General features: G+C 37.1%; 1 protein-coding gene across 2 annotated transcripts in view; it reads right to left on the reverse strand.

Annotated features, from left to right (window-relative positions):
- Positions 1-1,259: 1,259 nt before the first annotated feature.
- The window catches only part of SLC23A2 (solute carrier family 23 member 2), a 156,992-nt gene continuing 142,191 nt past the window's right edge, over positions 1,260-16,060 (reverse strand). For both annotated transcript variants that reach the window (XM_063448633.1, XM_063448634.1), the window contains 5 exons: positions 15,167-15,272; positions 8,216-8,345; positions 5,300-5,437; positions 4,979-5,074; positions 1,260-4,097 (listed from right to left, as the gene is read on the reverse strand). In XM_063448633.1, coding sequence (XP_063304703.1) covers positions 3,865-4,097; positions 4,979-5,074; positions 5,300-5,437; positions 8,216-8,345; positions 15,167-15,272 — 703 coding nt within the window. In that variant the 3' untranslated portion in view covers positions 1,260-3,864. The remainder of the gene's footprint in view (positions 4,098-4,978; positions 5,075-5,299; positions 5,438-8,215; positions 8,346-15,166; positions 15,273-16,060) is intronic.

The following is a 16,060-nucleotide window of genomic DNA, read 5'->3' on the forward strand; positions in this document are numbered from 1 at the left end:
TAAATATGAAAATGTGTTTAAAAAAATTAAATTAAAAAATAACAAATTACTAACCCCTCCCCCCCCCCAAGAAAAAAAAATTTAAATAAATTTATAGAAAAAAAAAAAATGCTCCAACCATAGACTCATTAACTGCTGGAAGTATAATTATTAACAAATTCTTTCCAACAATTACATGAGCTAAACATACAGATATAGCCTTCATTGAGTGAAGATAATTTACTTTTGAACACAATATAATTTAAAGGATTATTTTTGTTTTTTTCAAACTAGATACATCAGCAGAAAGCAAAACATTATAGTAGTGATTGTTTTTCAGAATTTAAATGCTTATAAATGACATAAAATACAAATAATCAAGGGAATGTTATGAAATGGTCATGAAGGCTCCGTCTCCAAGATTTCAGCATTAAGTCTCCTTCTTAGGTAACCAAAAACGTCATATGGGGAAAATAAAACGGTGGCCCACCTCACAGGTGGTGGTCTCTAGAAGTATAAGTATTGCTGGTGCAAAAGGGTAGTGTTTTCAATGCGTCCACTAGACACATAATGGAAAAGGCTGGACACTGTGGTGTTATTAACATTGTAGCCATGCCCAGACATCACATTATCAGTAAACACCACAAATCAGGAAGGCTGTAATGATGTAACAAAACACTTTACAGCATCTCTCTTCGCAAATGCTATGGATTTGAGCGAATGAAGGTAGAAACCGCTGTTTTGACGGAATACGGAGCTTTATATACACAGTGTCTCTCTACATGTAATACTGTCTTAAGAGTTCTACACTTTTTGGGTTTGTTCACTAAACAGTTACTGTAAACCAATTTGCAACATTTAGGCTCTAGCAGCGGAGCTTAGGATAGTTTTACATTTTGGCTTACATTTTGCAAATTGGCTGTTGATTCATGGCTTAGTGAACATACCCCTTTATATTTCTAGGGTACGAAAACAGACTACAAAATACAGCGATCTTGGCAGGTGGGAGGTAACAGATACAAAATTATACACTGTATGCAGTACAATTTGAGTCTTGAAAAAGGCTGCCACACGGACCAAATTGTGCGTATGTCATTGTAATTATATATGGTCAGGTTGCATTATTCCTCAGACCGCAAAGCATTACATAAATCATGTCAATTCTAGCTGTAAGGAATGTTGACATGTATCACTATCTAAAAGGGATATTAAAAAGTAACATTTCAGAATGGAAAAAGTGATTTGGAAGGGTGGGGATCTATCAAAAAAAAATTAAGACGTTCTAAAGGGTGAGATAGTGAAAACATGAATAAAGGGAACCCATTTGGAAAATATGGTCCAAGTGAATAGAATCGCTCAGAGTCTATACATTTTCTCCATTTGGTCAATGTCTCAATCTTGAAACGACAAGCCTCACTTGAAACTGCAAAGACACCTACAAATCCTTTTCTGCAACCTTCACAGGTGAGTGTTAATGCACATAACTATTCCTTTAATTGCATAAATTTGGAGGAAGTCATAATCTTAGAAGTATATTAAGGCATAGCAGAAGTCAGTGGTGAAAAATGCCAGCAGACAAATAATGTGCAGGCTTGTACAAAGCAATGGATGGGCAAACAGATTGGAATATTAAATTAAGTCCAAGTCTAATGAATGGGTCCAAGTGGTAAACATCGTTGTAGAATAAAATAGAATAGGCTAAAAAGATCTAATTTACTGATTAAACCTACAAAACTACAAGGAAGAGAAAGAAAATGGCAACACATTGTGTATGCATTCCTTACAGCTAGAATTAAAAATTTGCATCACTTTCCCAAGAAACAGTGACATTTATTCTGTTAACCGACAACCAACTCGTCAACCGGCCAACTTTTGTACCAAAATAGAGTGGGAGACAATTTTTGGTTACAATGAGTTGGAGTGTTCTTTTCATGCTTGGTAATTCTGGCTGACATATTTAAAGTTGCTTGCTTACCGTTTCATACAATGTTATCATTTATGTGGCAACGAGACACCAATGAACAAAGTCTTCTGCCTATTGAGAATTAGATTCCGAGGCCACAGAAAATATTTATACTAGAATATTCACCCTCAATATAAATAAGTGCCTTTACAACAGGATATGAGAGAACCTTACAAGGCAATTTGCCTCAAAGAGTGAGGATTTTTTGCCTACTTAAGGCTTTCCACAAAAGGAACATTACAGGATTAGTTAAATGTATACACGCAGACTACTCAAACATATGTATAATTTTATTTCTATATACATACGTACACAGGAGAATTAGTCACATGACACTGTCATGAGATTATTAGGTTTCTCCCTCAACGCCTGCTGCTTGGATTACAGAACAGAGGAGTTGATGAATGCTATGTAAAACATCTATGAAAATACTGAGAAATGTGTAAACCCAAAGTATCACTGTGACAAAAATATATATATAAGTACATAAAGCATTTTTCTACATCATTCTCACTCATGGAATCATCACAGCTTTAACAGCAATGTCAGAGGGGCCTGCACCTCTGAAAATTGTCAACCGTGCTAAGTTATTGGCAATACCAAAAAACCAACATGGGCTCTGCTTCCCGCTTTGCACACAGCTCACAAGTTAAGTCTTCACTGCATCTGATGGATTCCTGATTAAGTGGATTGGATGTTTTTCTTAACAGGTTTTAAGTAATGACTCATGAAGAGAAGGAAAAAAAAAGTGGGTCTTTAAAATATGGGTATATAGGTTTCATTCAATATACAGTGATTTGTGGTGATCTGGCAAGGAAACATCAGAATAAAATAGCCACACTGGTAACTCGGTAGGTTCCCCAGCATCTTGTCCTGAGTTGCGTAACGTTGTTCACAGTTATTCGTTAGATGGCCTAATAAGTTATCAAATTCATAACTGATCATGCATTTTGAAATGTAGAATTGTGTCATTAAATATATTTCTTTTTTACTGTGACCTATGTGGATAATTATACTAAAACTATTGCTTACGGTAGCAGAATCAATGCATGGAAAACCCACAATTAACCATACAATACATTCAGAAATATTAAGATAAGTTATAAAAGGGTAATATGGGGAAAAATAAATTAGCACAAGCCTAAACACAGTTCAGTGCAGTAAAAATTGACTTTTTATGAGCCATGTGCAAAGACTTGGTAGATATTAGATATCCCATCAACTAAATCTATATACACATCATGAATCATCTGTATGTATGGCTGATGGTTAAGGTGCAAACCAGGATGACAAAGTACATCTACTGGCCATAAAACTCTCATGAGAAAACCGATTGCATCCAGTTTTTTTAAACTAAAAACTCGATGGAATACAGGGATAAAGTATTGTTTTAAAGAATGGTGGCCCATTACTTCAAGAGAGCATTGGTAAGAATAGGTGACAAAAAAAATAAAAAAAAAATACATATATTCTCGAGCTGAGACAGAGGGGAACAACCAAAGTGTGCCTAACTCATTGGCACCAATACCCGTTTAACCAGCCAGTGTTGAATTAACCATTTATATACCAAAAAGGTCTGCCATGCAGAGCAAAGCACAAACAGATTAAAGAGAAAGAGGGCCAAATGTTTGTAAAAAATTGTACAGAGAAGAGTTTTTGGGAAAATAGAGCAAGATTATTTAAAAAAACAAACAAAGATTGAATCACTGCATATATGGCACAATATTAAATTGGTATAAGGGATTTAAAGCCCATAATGCACCCTGGGTCTCAGCCCTAGAAATGCTCTATTCAAATACAGAGACAAAAACGCTAAAAACTCGTCTGGTTCAAGGCTTGGTAAACTCGGCAAGAAATTGTAACGACTGGTAACTGTACGATAAGATAAGTTATGAATGGTAGTGGGGGACGGAAGGCCAGGGCTATACGGTAGGTTCAGTTTCTATTTCTGCTCTCCGGGTCTTACTACCCCTTCGGAAAGATTTCCACTGATATCCAGCAAATGTGGGGCTGATGGGAAGGTAGCTAAAAAATTTGTATCTTCGGAGAAAGTTCATCACAAACGGCAAGTCATAGGACTCCATTCCTTCTATGGCAGAGCCTCCTTTGCTCAGCCCACGTTTCCATTTACGAATGCCCCGTTCCTCAGGTGTCCCTAATAATGGCAAGAATTTTTGCAACAATGGATTAGTACAGAAAAAAATTTAACTTGATAACAGCATTAAAATTCTGTAAAAGTCAATTAAAGAACTTTTATGGATGTTCCATTCCACCGGCACAGACTTTAAATTATTAAAGAAAATCTCCAAGCACCATAAGTATCTATTTGTTTCTTGTATACTTGCATTGAACCTGTTATTTATATCTGCAGTGATTTTTGTAAAAATCGCTTGTGTACAGGACAAACGGAAGCTATGCTTTCTCCTTAACACGAATGGCACGGTCAGTAAACAATCAATAACTGACACATAGCACTATTTGTGATTTTATTTATTTTAAAGACATACTCTAGGTATCAAAACAAGTTTAGCTTAATGAAGCAGTTTTGGTGTTTATATCATGCCACTGTAGTCTAACTCTAATTCTCTATAGTTTAGAAGTTAGAACACTTTTGTTTCAGTTTTAGCAGTCCTCCCCTGGCTGTGGCTCACACAGCCTCCATATAAGAATTTTTTTTTATTTTCAGTCAGATCTTGCAGTACAGTGTGTTTACTTTATAAGTTATTTTCTCCTGATCTGTAAATTGAACCTTAATCACACATAACGCTACTGTAGGCTCTAGCACGGTATTGACAGAGCACAAGATAAGCCATTCTAAATTAAACACACTGTGCAATTGAGGAAGTGTAAGTTTAAACACATATGCAAGTAGTATATATTGTGTTACTTTGAGTATCTCCTGATACATTGTATAGCTTATTGCAGAACACTACCATTCAGTTAAGTAGTATGATCAGCAACCAATGTGTATTACACTGCAAAAGCAGGTTTTAGGGTTTCTCTCTAGGTAACATGTATAGGTCCCCCTTGGCTCACCTGGAATAGTGTTATCCAAAATGAAAGCAACACACCCTCCAACAAACATTGCTGTTGTCAAAAGCACATTTAACACTTGATCGATCTCTGCAATGCCTAAAAGAGAGAAATCAAAATTTTACAAGGCCAAAATATGCAAGAGATGTGATATCTGGGGTCTGCATGCAGGTCCACTGAATTCTGACATTAAAATGTTTCACACGGGGAGAAAAAGTAGATGATGCAACAATGTAATTAATAGGTGAGAATTTGGAAAAATAGAAAGCCTAAATGCCAAATACCTTAGTTGCAGCATTGGCAAATACTACCCTGGGTGCTTACCTGTAACTAGAGGATTCTCCTTTAAATAACTTGGAAGCATAAGACCAAAGAAAATGGAGAAGCCCAAGACGAAAAGGTTCCGAGAAGAGTTCAGATCAACAAACTGAAGATTGGAGAGACCCACAGCGGTGATCATGCCTAGAAACAGATTAATAGTCAGTCACTAGAAAGGAACAAACTTTTCCAGGCAAACATCAAACCTTTGATAGTACAGGGTCTGCACTACACTCACCCTGGCTCCGCTACTTGGCACGGACATATTCAAACATGAGCACTACAAACTGTGGTAGAGTCCCTAGACGTTTACAGGGTTGTCCACACAACCAAGGGGTTTCAGCTGATCAATCAGAAATACCAAAATGCAGAAAATGTGGAAAGACACCAATTACTTAAAAATATAACCTTAAATTAATATAATTTATAAAAAAAAAAAAAAAAAAAGCATCCACCACCATCAATTTAAATATAAGCTTATAAAAAAATAACAAGAAAATCTCCTAACATAGTTAATGAATCTAGAGTACTGGATATACAAATCCATAGAAATAGTTCACACAGGGAAAAGTATAATGTCTAATATTTCCTTTTCTGTATTGTGGGGATATTTATGGGATAATAATAGTAAACAGTTGAGAATTGCCCACTATTTCAATTCTCAGATCCCAAAGATCGTTATCGTGTAAGTGAAATGTATTCCATTTAAATAAAATCACAATTTGTTATAAAAATAGATACAATTTATTGTGACAAATTAAATAATAATAATATGTAACATGCGTGATAATAATCAATTAATATTCAGTATAACATGAGTATGCAATACAAATGGCAATACATTTCACTGGTTGACAATGATTTATGATAGTACTTCACAGAGAATCGAAAGTGAAACTTACACACAGACACAGAGCTTGCAGCTTACGACCATAAAACTTTAACTGACAGTTAGAATAACCCTTTCAATGCTGGTTAGACCTCCTAGGTAATTAAGACCTATTCTCATATGATTTTAAATAAAGTAAAATTTATACCAGTTCATTAGTCATTTCCTGGAACCATCCAATAAGAGTAATCTACCATGTTCTATAAGCAGAATTTTAACTTGCCTAAACAGATATTTTATCTTATTTTAGGGTAAATCAATACACTTGGATAAATATCACGATATGCTAACATGTGATATGTCACATTAATATATATCATTATTCCTTTTCATCTGCAGAATGAAATGCTTAATTATATATTCTTTAGTAACTAAGATTTCTAAATATCGAAATCTGATCGTGATTTATCCAGTCATATATCATGCTATTAGAAAATTTTAATTAATTTAGATTCAATTAAATCAGTATAATTACCAGTTGAGTAGATATTTTCATCAGATTAGTAGGTAGTCTCAGGAACTGAATGGATGTGTGATTGGTGTGTAAGAAATTCTGAGTGCCCTGGAGTGGATATCTGTCATGGATTTCTCTGCATTGCCCCCGACTGCTCACCTCTTTGCTTCTTTGCTTCCTTTGCATACCTTCTCTCTTCCCTTTGTCTTAACTTTTTAAAGGGAAAATTCACTAGGTGATAGACCAATAGAAAACTGGAGGTGTGGTTACCTTCCAGATAGCAATTTAGGTATTTGGTCTATAGAGGGCAGTCTCGTCCCACTAAACATACCTATCCAGGAAAGAGTTAACTTTTCCTGGTGGCTATTTTGACGTCATTTAGCTTATCTTTATGGTTATTTATAATTTAAGTTTTCTGTCAGTTCAAAGAGTTTCTTTGGCTTTCTTCAGACTATGTGTCTGGCAAATTCTGATATAATTTCAAATATGACAGTTAAAACTAAGTATGACCCTTAAATTACAATGGGACATTATACAATATTGAAAGTAAAATTAAATTATTTAATCTTCTCTGTCACAAATGTCTGGGTTTAGAATTAATTACATTCCATTAGCATTTAGACAGTCTGTCCATCCCCCGTTCTCATTTCTTATCAATTTGGTTTGTATATACTAAGCATTCCTTAGCTTCTGGCAAAGTGGTTAGTTTTACAGAAAGGATAGAAATCTTGTGTCTTTTGTTAACTTGAAAATAACAAAATGGAGTCTGCTCTGTTCAGAGTGACTGACAATATACATTTTAATTTCTATCATAGCACAAAATGTCTGCCGATATAAATACCCTGACAGTATTCCCCTTACTAGTCAATTAGGGATAATTAGTCATGATCACAGATCTCATTCATATCACAAATGACTGTGCTTTTCAGATAGCAAAACAAGTAAAATAAAATATATATAAAAATGTAATGCCCATGAATGTTCGCTAGAGGTCACTACACCCAGTAGATTTTGATAGTAAAGAAATAGACACATAAAGGGGTAAAAATGAAAAACAAGGCCCAAATCAGGCTGAGCAGCACACACAAGGAATTTTCAGGGAGAGACCATACTGTAACAAATTCTAGGCCATAATAGTCAATTTGGAATAATTGAGGCAAAACAGTATGTGGGGGGGGGGGGGGGAGAGAGTGAAAACTTATTTAAAAGCTTTGAATATTTTAATGTTTCCTAATATTAAATCTAGTTTGGACATACTATAAGAATATACCCAAAACAATAGCGCGCACGCACACACACACACGTGTTCAAATCAGGAGATTAATTGCTGCTGTATGCTAATCTATTCTAAAAATAGCAATGCTGATCTTCCATGCCTCTGATGTCATAGGAGCTGTGTGCAATCCAACTGAAGACTACTAACACAGAAGCCTATAATTGGACCATTTTGACGGCTCATATTGCAGTCACGTTACCTTTTAGATTAGTGGTGGGCTGATTATTGAGTTAGCAGGGGAATATAGTCAAGCAAGATCATTCCATGTGACACCATAATGTTTCTGTATTAGTACAAGCTTACCAAACAAAGTACAAAATAGGGCACCGAGAACTGGATCGGGCAGAGAAGCAAACAGTGCACTGAACTTCCCAATCATTCCAAGTAGTAACATGAATGCCGCACCATACTGGATGACTCTACGACTGGCAACCTACAAGTAAAGACAGTAATAAAAAAATGTGAATGGGGATTAGCCGCAGTTTTAAAAAAAAAAACAGACATTTCCTCCACCCCACAGCAGTGAAAAATCTGTTAACACAGCATATCACCAATGATGGCTTGTGGTTTGTAAAATCATGCCTTGAAATATAATAACCACTATCATGCACACCATTACTTGTCAAATTGGAAATTCAAAGGGCAGGCACTCAGAGATTAATTTTATTACTACCACAATAAACTGTAGTGGTCATGGTGCACAGAAAGTCCCTTTAAGACTAGCATGGATACTGGTAATTGTTGTTCAAAAAATAGCTGGAAATCATTCTGACTACCTCTGCTCTGCTTTCTCTTGTATTGTGTCCCCCTTCAAAACTACTAAAAGAGCTAATCACAAGGTGTGGGAATAAAAAAAAAAAAAAAAAAAGTTTAATTATTTGGGGATTATGCTAGGATAGGATTATGCATTCCCCACTAGAACTCATTAAAAGTCATTATTTAATGCATGATAGCTACTCCTTCACTCCGGGCAAAACATTTGTTACCATCTATTTTAATCACAATCTTTTCCAAATGACCTGGTCTTGCAACTTGTAGCAAAACAAGTGTCTAATTTATTTTTATTGGGTCCCATTTTTATGAACTGGTACATCTTTGTTAACCCCTTAAGGACCGGCCTGTTTTTGCGATGTTTGTACGTTAAGGACCAGAGCAGTTTTAACACTTTTGTGGTGTTTGTGTTTAGCTGTAATTTTCCGCTCTCGCATTTACGGTTCCCATACAAGTTATATATTGTTTTTTTCATGACGAGAAGGGCTTTCTTTACATACCATTATTTGTATTATGTCATATATTGTATTAAAATTTTTTTAAAAAAAATGGTGAAAAATGTTAAAAAAAAAACATGTTTTTGGACTTTTACTTGAAAAATCTTTTACTTATCTACAAAAGCTAATGAAAAAAACTGCTAAATAGATTCAAAATTTTGTCCCGAGTTTAAAAACACCCAGTGTTTACATGCTTTATTGCTTTTATTTGCAAGTTATAGGCCTATAAATACAAGTAGGAAATTGCTGTTTCAATATATATATATATATATATTTTAAATGTATCAATAGTGACATTGTAACACCGTTATCTGTCATAAATGCCCGAAACACACCTAACATGTACATATTTTTTTAAAGTAGACAACCCAGGGTATTCAAAATGGGGTATGTCCAGTCTTTTTTAGTAGCCACCTAGTCACAAACACTGGCCAAAGTTAGCATTTATATTTGTTTGTGTGTTAAAAATGCAAAAAACGCTAACTTTGGCCAGTGTTTGTGACTAGGTGGCTACTAAAAAAGGCTGAACATACCCCATTTGCAATACCTTGGGTTGTCTTCTTTTGCAAATGGTATGCCATCATGGGGCTAATTCTCATTCCTTGGCTACCATACGCTCTCAAAGGCAACATAACCAATCTGACAAATTTCAATAAAAAAAAAAAAAAAGGTAAAATCAAGCCTTATATTTGACCCTGTAACTTTCACAAACACTATAAAACGTCTACATGTGGGGTACTGTTATACTCAGGAGACTTCGCTGAACACAAATATTAGTGTATCAGAACAGTAAAATATATCACAGCAATAATATCCTCAGTGAAAGAGCTGTTTGTGTGTGAAAAATGCAAAAAACTTCACTTTCACTGACAATATCATCGCTGTGATATGTTTTACTGTTTTGAAACACTAATATTTGTGTTCAGCGAAGTCTCCCGAGTAAAACAGTACCCCCATGTACAGGATTTAGGGTGTCATAGAAAGTTACAGGGTTAAACACAGTGCTAGCAAATTAAATTATCTGGACTTTCGGCCTGGGTTGGCAGGCAGGTCCCTCGAATTGCAATCGTTAAAATTACTTAATTAGGTAAAAATATTACCGTATATACTCGAGTATAAGCCGAGTTTTTCAGCACATTTTTTGTGCTGAAAAACCCCAACTCGGCTTCTACTCGAGTCAGAGTCTGTATTATGGCAATTTACATTGCCATAATACAGACTGGGGGGAGAGGGGTGCTGGCAGAGCTGTACTTCCCTTTCCTGCAGCTCCTGTCAGCTCTCTCCTCCTCCGCGCCGTCCGTTCAGCACCTCGGTCAGCTCCCAGTGTAAGTCTCGCGAGAGCCGCGGCTCTCGCGAGACTTACACTGGGAGCTGACAGAGGGAGCTGCACAGACCGCGCGGAGGAGGAGAGAGCTGACAGGAGCTGTAGGAAAGGTAAGTACAGCTCTGCCAGCACCCCTCATCCCCCACTGAACTACCAATGACACTGGACCACCAGGGATGGAGCCCCCCTCCCTGGCCAGCTAGCAAGCAGGGAGGGGGGGCGAAAAAAAAAAGATAATTAAAAAAAAAAATTAATAATAATTAAATAATAAATAATAATAAAAAAAATAATAATATAAAAAAAATAATAATTAATAATATATAAAATGCCCACCCCCACCAACACATACACAAACACACACTGCATCACACACACACACTGCACTCACACGCACTGCACTCATTATATACACACACTGGAAATAAATATTCAATTAATATATACGCACACACACTGCACTCATACACACACACACTGCACACGCACTGCACTCATACGCGCACTGCACTCATACGCGCACTGCACTCATACGCGCACTGCACTCATACGCGCACTGCACTCATACGCGCACTGCACTCATACGCGCACTACACTCATACGCGCACTACACTCATACGCGCACTACACTCATACGCGCACTACACTCATACACACTGCACTCATACACACACACACTGCATTCATTATATACACACACTGTAAATAAATATTCAATTAATATAATTTTTTTAGGATCTAATTTTATTTAGAAATTTGCCAGTAGCTGCTGCATTTCCCACCCTAGTCTTATACTCGAGTCAATACGTTTTCCCAGTTTTTTGGGGTAAAATTAGGGGCCTCGGCTTATATTCGAGTATATACGGTACATAAATATGCACGTATAATTTTAATATATATACATATTTATATATTTGACGTCTACGTGTATATTTATGAAATTATTTATGTAATTATGTATGTGGACATACAGGGAGTGCAGAATTATTAGGCAAGTTGTATTTTTGAGGATTCATTTTATTATTGAACAACAACCATGTTCTCAATGAACCCAAAAAACTCATTAATATCAAAGCTGAATATTTTTGGAAGTAGCTTTTAGTTTGTTTTTAGTTATAGCTATTTTAGGGGGATATCTGTGTGTGCAGGTGACTATTACTGTGCATAATTATTAGGCAACTTAACAAAAAACAAATATATACCCATTTCAATTATTTATTTTTACCAGTGAAACCAATATAACATCTCAACATTCACAAATATACATTTCTGACATTCAAAAACATAAAAAAACAAATCAGTGACCAATATAGCCACCTTTCTTTGCAAGGACACTCAAAAGCCTGCCATCCATGGTTTCTGTCAGTGTTTTGATCTGTTCACCATCAACATTGCGTGCAGCAGCAACCACAGTCTCCCAGACACTGTTCAGAGAGGTGTACTGTTTTCCCTCCTTGTAAATCTCGCATTTGATGATGGACCACAGGTTCTCAATGGGGTTCAGATCAGGTGAACAAGGAGGCCATGTCATTAGATTTTCTTCTTTTATACCCTTTCTTGCCAGCCACGCTGTGGAGTACTTGGACGCGTGTGATGGAGCATTGTCCTGCATGAAAATCATGTTTTTCTTGAAGGATGCAGACTTCTTCCTGTACCACTGCTTGAAGAAGGTGTCTTCCAGAAACTTGACTCCATCCTCAACCCGAAAAGGCCCCACAAGCTCATCTTTGATGATACCAGCCCAAACCAGTACTCCACCTCCACCTTGCTGGTGTCTGAGTCGGACTGGAGCTCTCTGCCCTTTACCAATCCATCCATCTGGCCCATCAAGACTCACTCTCATTTCATCAGTCCATAAAACCTTCGAAAAATCAGTCTTGAGATATTTATTGGCCCAGTCTTGACGTTTCAGCTTGTGTGTCTTGTTCAGTGGTGGTCGTCTTTCAGCCTTTCTTACCTTGGCCATGTCTCTGAGTATTGCACACTTTGTGCTTTTGGGCACTCCAGTGATGTTGCAGCTCTGAAATATGGCCAAACTGGTGGCAAGTGGCATCTTGGCAGCTGCACGCTTGACTTTTCTCAGTTCATGGGCAGTTATTTTGCGCCTTGGTTTCTCCCCACGCGTCTTGCGACCCTGTTGACTATTTTGAATGAAACGCTTGATTGTTCGATGATCACGCTTCAGAAGCTTTGCAATTTTAAGAGTGCTGCATCCCTCTGCAAGATATCTCACTATTTTTGACTTTTCTGAGCCTGTTAAGTCCTTCTTTTGACCCATTTTGCCAAAGGAAATGAAGTTGCCTAATAATTATGCACACCTGATATAGGGTGTTGATGTCATTAGACCACACCCCTTCTCATTACAGAGATGCACATCACCTAATATGCTTAATTGGTAGTAGGCTTTCAAGCCTATACAGCTTGGAGTAAGACAACATGCATAGAGGATGATGTGGTCAAAATACTCATTTGCCTAATAATTCTGCACTCCCTGTATGTATATTTCGTATTATTTTATTTATTTATTTATACATAGATATATATATCATTACATTCTAAGTGTATTTTGATATAAATATATATATATATATCGATATCAAAATACTGTTAGAATAAAATTGCATATATATAATTTTTTTTAATTATTAAAAATTATTTTTATTAACATATTATTTGTATTTTATAATAATATATATATACCATATATATAGTTATTATATATATTGTATATATTCGTGTGTAATTTAAATATAAGTGTATTTTTATATTAATATACGTATATATAAATATAAAAATACACTTACTATGACATTATATATATGATACATATACATATACATATATTATATATAGGTATAATACATATATATATATATATATATATATATATATATATATATATATATATATATATATACACATACATATTAGATTTTTTTTTACACTGATTGTTTTGTTTTTTTTTACTTTATTTTCTGATTTTTCACTTGCAGGGAGACTGCCTGTCAGCACAGACAGTCCCCCTGCAGGCAGACACATGGACCCCTATTGCGGTCATGTGATCGAGTGATCACATGGCCGTGGGGTCCTGATCTGCCGAGGGGGGACTGCCCGGGCAGACAGGCAGTCCCCCTGGACCGGGAGGAAAGCTGATCGCCGCCGTGGGACCGACGGCGATCAGGTAAGTTGCCCAAGACCGTTATGACGGTTCAGGACCGTCAGCGGTCCAAACGCACGTTTTACCGCTGACGGTCCTGAACCGTCAGCGGTCCTTAAGGGGTTAAATAATTATCTATTTACCGTGTTATACAGTTCCAGTTGCCACCTGGGCACTGAGACAAACAGCAAAGAGCTCAGTCGTATTAACAGGCAAGACACACATTGTTTTAACCCCTTAAGGACCAAACTTCTGGAATAAAAGGGAATCATGATATGTCACACGAGGTTAAAGTGCAGACATTATGCAATGTAACTATAAACCCGATCTTCGTATTAAAGCACACTCCAGGCACCAACACAACTTCATCTAAATGAAGTTGTTATGGTGCCAGGAAGCACGCAGAGGCACTCTTACCTCAATGGGCTAAACTGTTCTCCAACGGTTTAACACCAAAGCTATCTCCAGCGTCGATATCCACTCCTTCCGCGGCGGCATCTGGCTTTTGAATTGTCAGATTCAGGAAGAGAAGAGTGCCGGTGGGCAGGTGTCTCCCCATGCACTAAACTGGCTTGAGAAAGGTACGATTCTCTCCAAGCTAGTTTAGTAAATGGGGAGTCACTGATTGGCTCACAGCGTCAGCTGACCGCCCTCAGCCAATGAGCTGTGCCCCTGCCAGGGGTGGAGTGGACATTGCCACTGGGGGCAACATAGGGTTTGAACCATTTGAGAGTGATTTAACCAATTGAAATAAAGAGTGCCTCCAGGGACCTCCTGCCACCATAACTTAATTTAGATTAAGTTCTTTTGGAACCTTAAAAGTGTTGTTTTAATGTTACAGGGAGATGTAAACTCTCATATCCTTTCTTTGTAATAATTCCTTCCATTCCATCCCTCAACTTGCACCAGCAGCAGACATCTCCCACCCTTATCCAATTCTTGTAAATAGAGAGAAATGCTTTTGTTATGCACTGCTGATTCATCCCCTTTTGCTATGTAGACAATGTTTGGGACTGTAGCTTAGAATTGATTCAAATCATAGTGGAGTTTGTCACTTAAATTTCATTGTAAGATTAAAAATGCTTAGCCAAAATTTTCCAAATGTTAAATTTCTTACAAGTGGCTGTTTAGTGCACATTTTGTTCACCATGTTATTTCAAACATATGTCACCAGATGGCGCTATCTGATCTCTAGAGCAATTTGCCGTTTCAAATTATTTCAACTGTACAATCTATTAAATGTAGAGAACAAGCTGGTAAAATCGCAAGAAAGAAAAGGTACAGAGCAATGCCTAAACAGTTCTCAACGCACCTTAACTCACTGTTTAGTGAATGAAACCTTAAGAAGTGAAAGCATCAAGCTTCCACTGTGAAGAATTACTACTCCCTACAAAGCCTGGAGTTATTGTTGTCACTAAATTACCCCATTTTACAATATCTCAAATAAACAGTTCAATTTTCCTGGGTAACACCGATAATCCTGCAAATTCCATAGGAGGAGACCTTACCTTGGTTATACCCAACACTCCAATGTTAGGACTGGATGAAGTTGATCCATTCCCAGTACCAAACACTCCATCTAGGACACAGGACAGGCCTTCAATGAAGATCCCCCTGTCACATTAAGAACAGAGAACACACTGCATTACATGTATTTTGTGGAAGACTATCAATGTCGACAGCATTTTAGCTGCTGTGAATTTATCTGGGGTTTGCACAAGGTCTACATTGGGTAAAGCTGATGGAAGCCAAAAGACCACTAAAACTCAATACAAACATGGCCACCCTTGAACCTTCTCCAATAGTATAAGCACGACACTGAATATAACAAATTATTATCCCCTCAACCCTTCCAAGTTACTTCTTATGCCTCCATTACATGATGATTTGCTCTTAGGACTTTAGTAGATAAGGGTTCCAACATGCAGCAAAACAAAAAGTGTCATTTCTTTCCACTTCCCTTTTGTCACCCACGTCACTACCAGAGACACGAGGGACATTTAGACAATTTATACGCCTTCTACTCTGTGTTGCCTCCACAGCCCAAGCACCATTCTGCTTCACCTAAGGACTTGTAAATGGAAAATCAAGCACGTATTTAGAATATATTTTGTGATGGCAGAACTTTGCAGATTGTGGAAAAAGGGATGGCTGGGATAGGAGACAAACTTGACTCTGGGGAATGAGCATCATGGCTGCAGAATACATTGGGGGGTGAATGGCTGCATGACATGTTGGATTGGGACAGTAGTAGTTTGGGAATATGGCAGAAGAAGGGCATGAAAGTTTGGACATAAGAAATAGGTGAACATGGATGGTTGTAGCTAAATGGGAGTGAACACTGTTGCATTGAATGGATGACTTTGGAGGTTAGCAGATGAATTTACCATAAATGGCTGGCT

This window comes from Pelobates fuscus, chromosome 3 (assembly GCF_036172605.1).
Source record: "Pelobates fuscus isolate aPelFus1 chromosome 3, aPelFus1.pri, whole genome shotgun sequence".
NCBI lineage: Eukaryota > Metazoa > Chordata > Amphibia > Anura > Pelobatidae > Pelobates > Pelobates fuscus.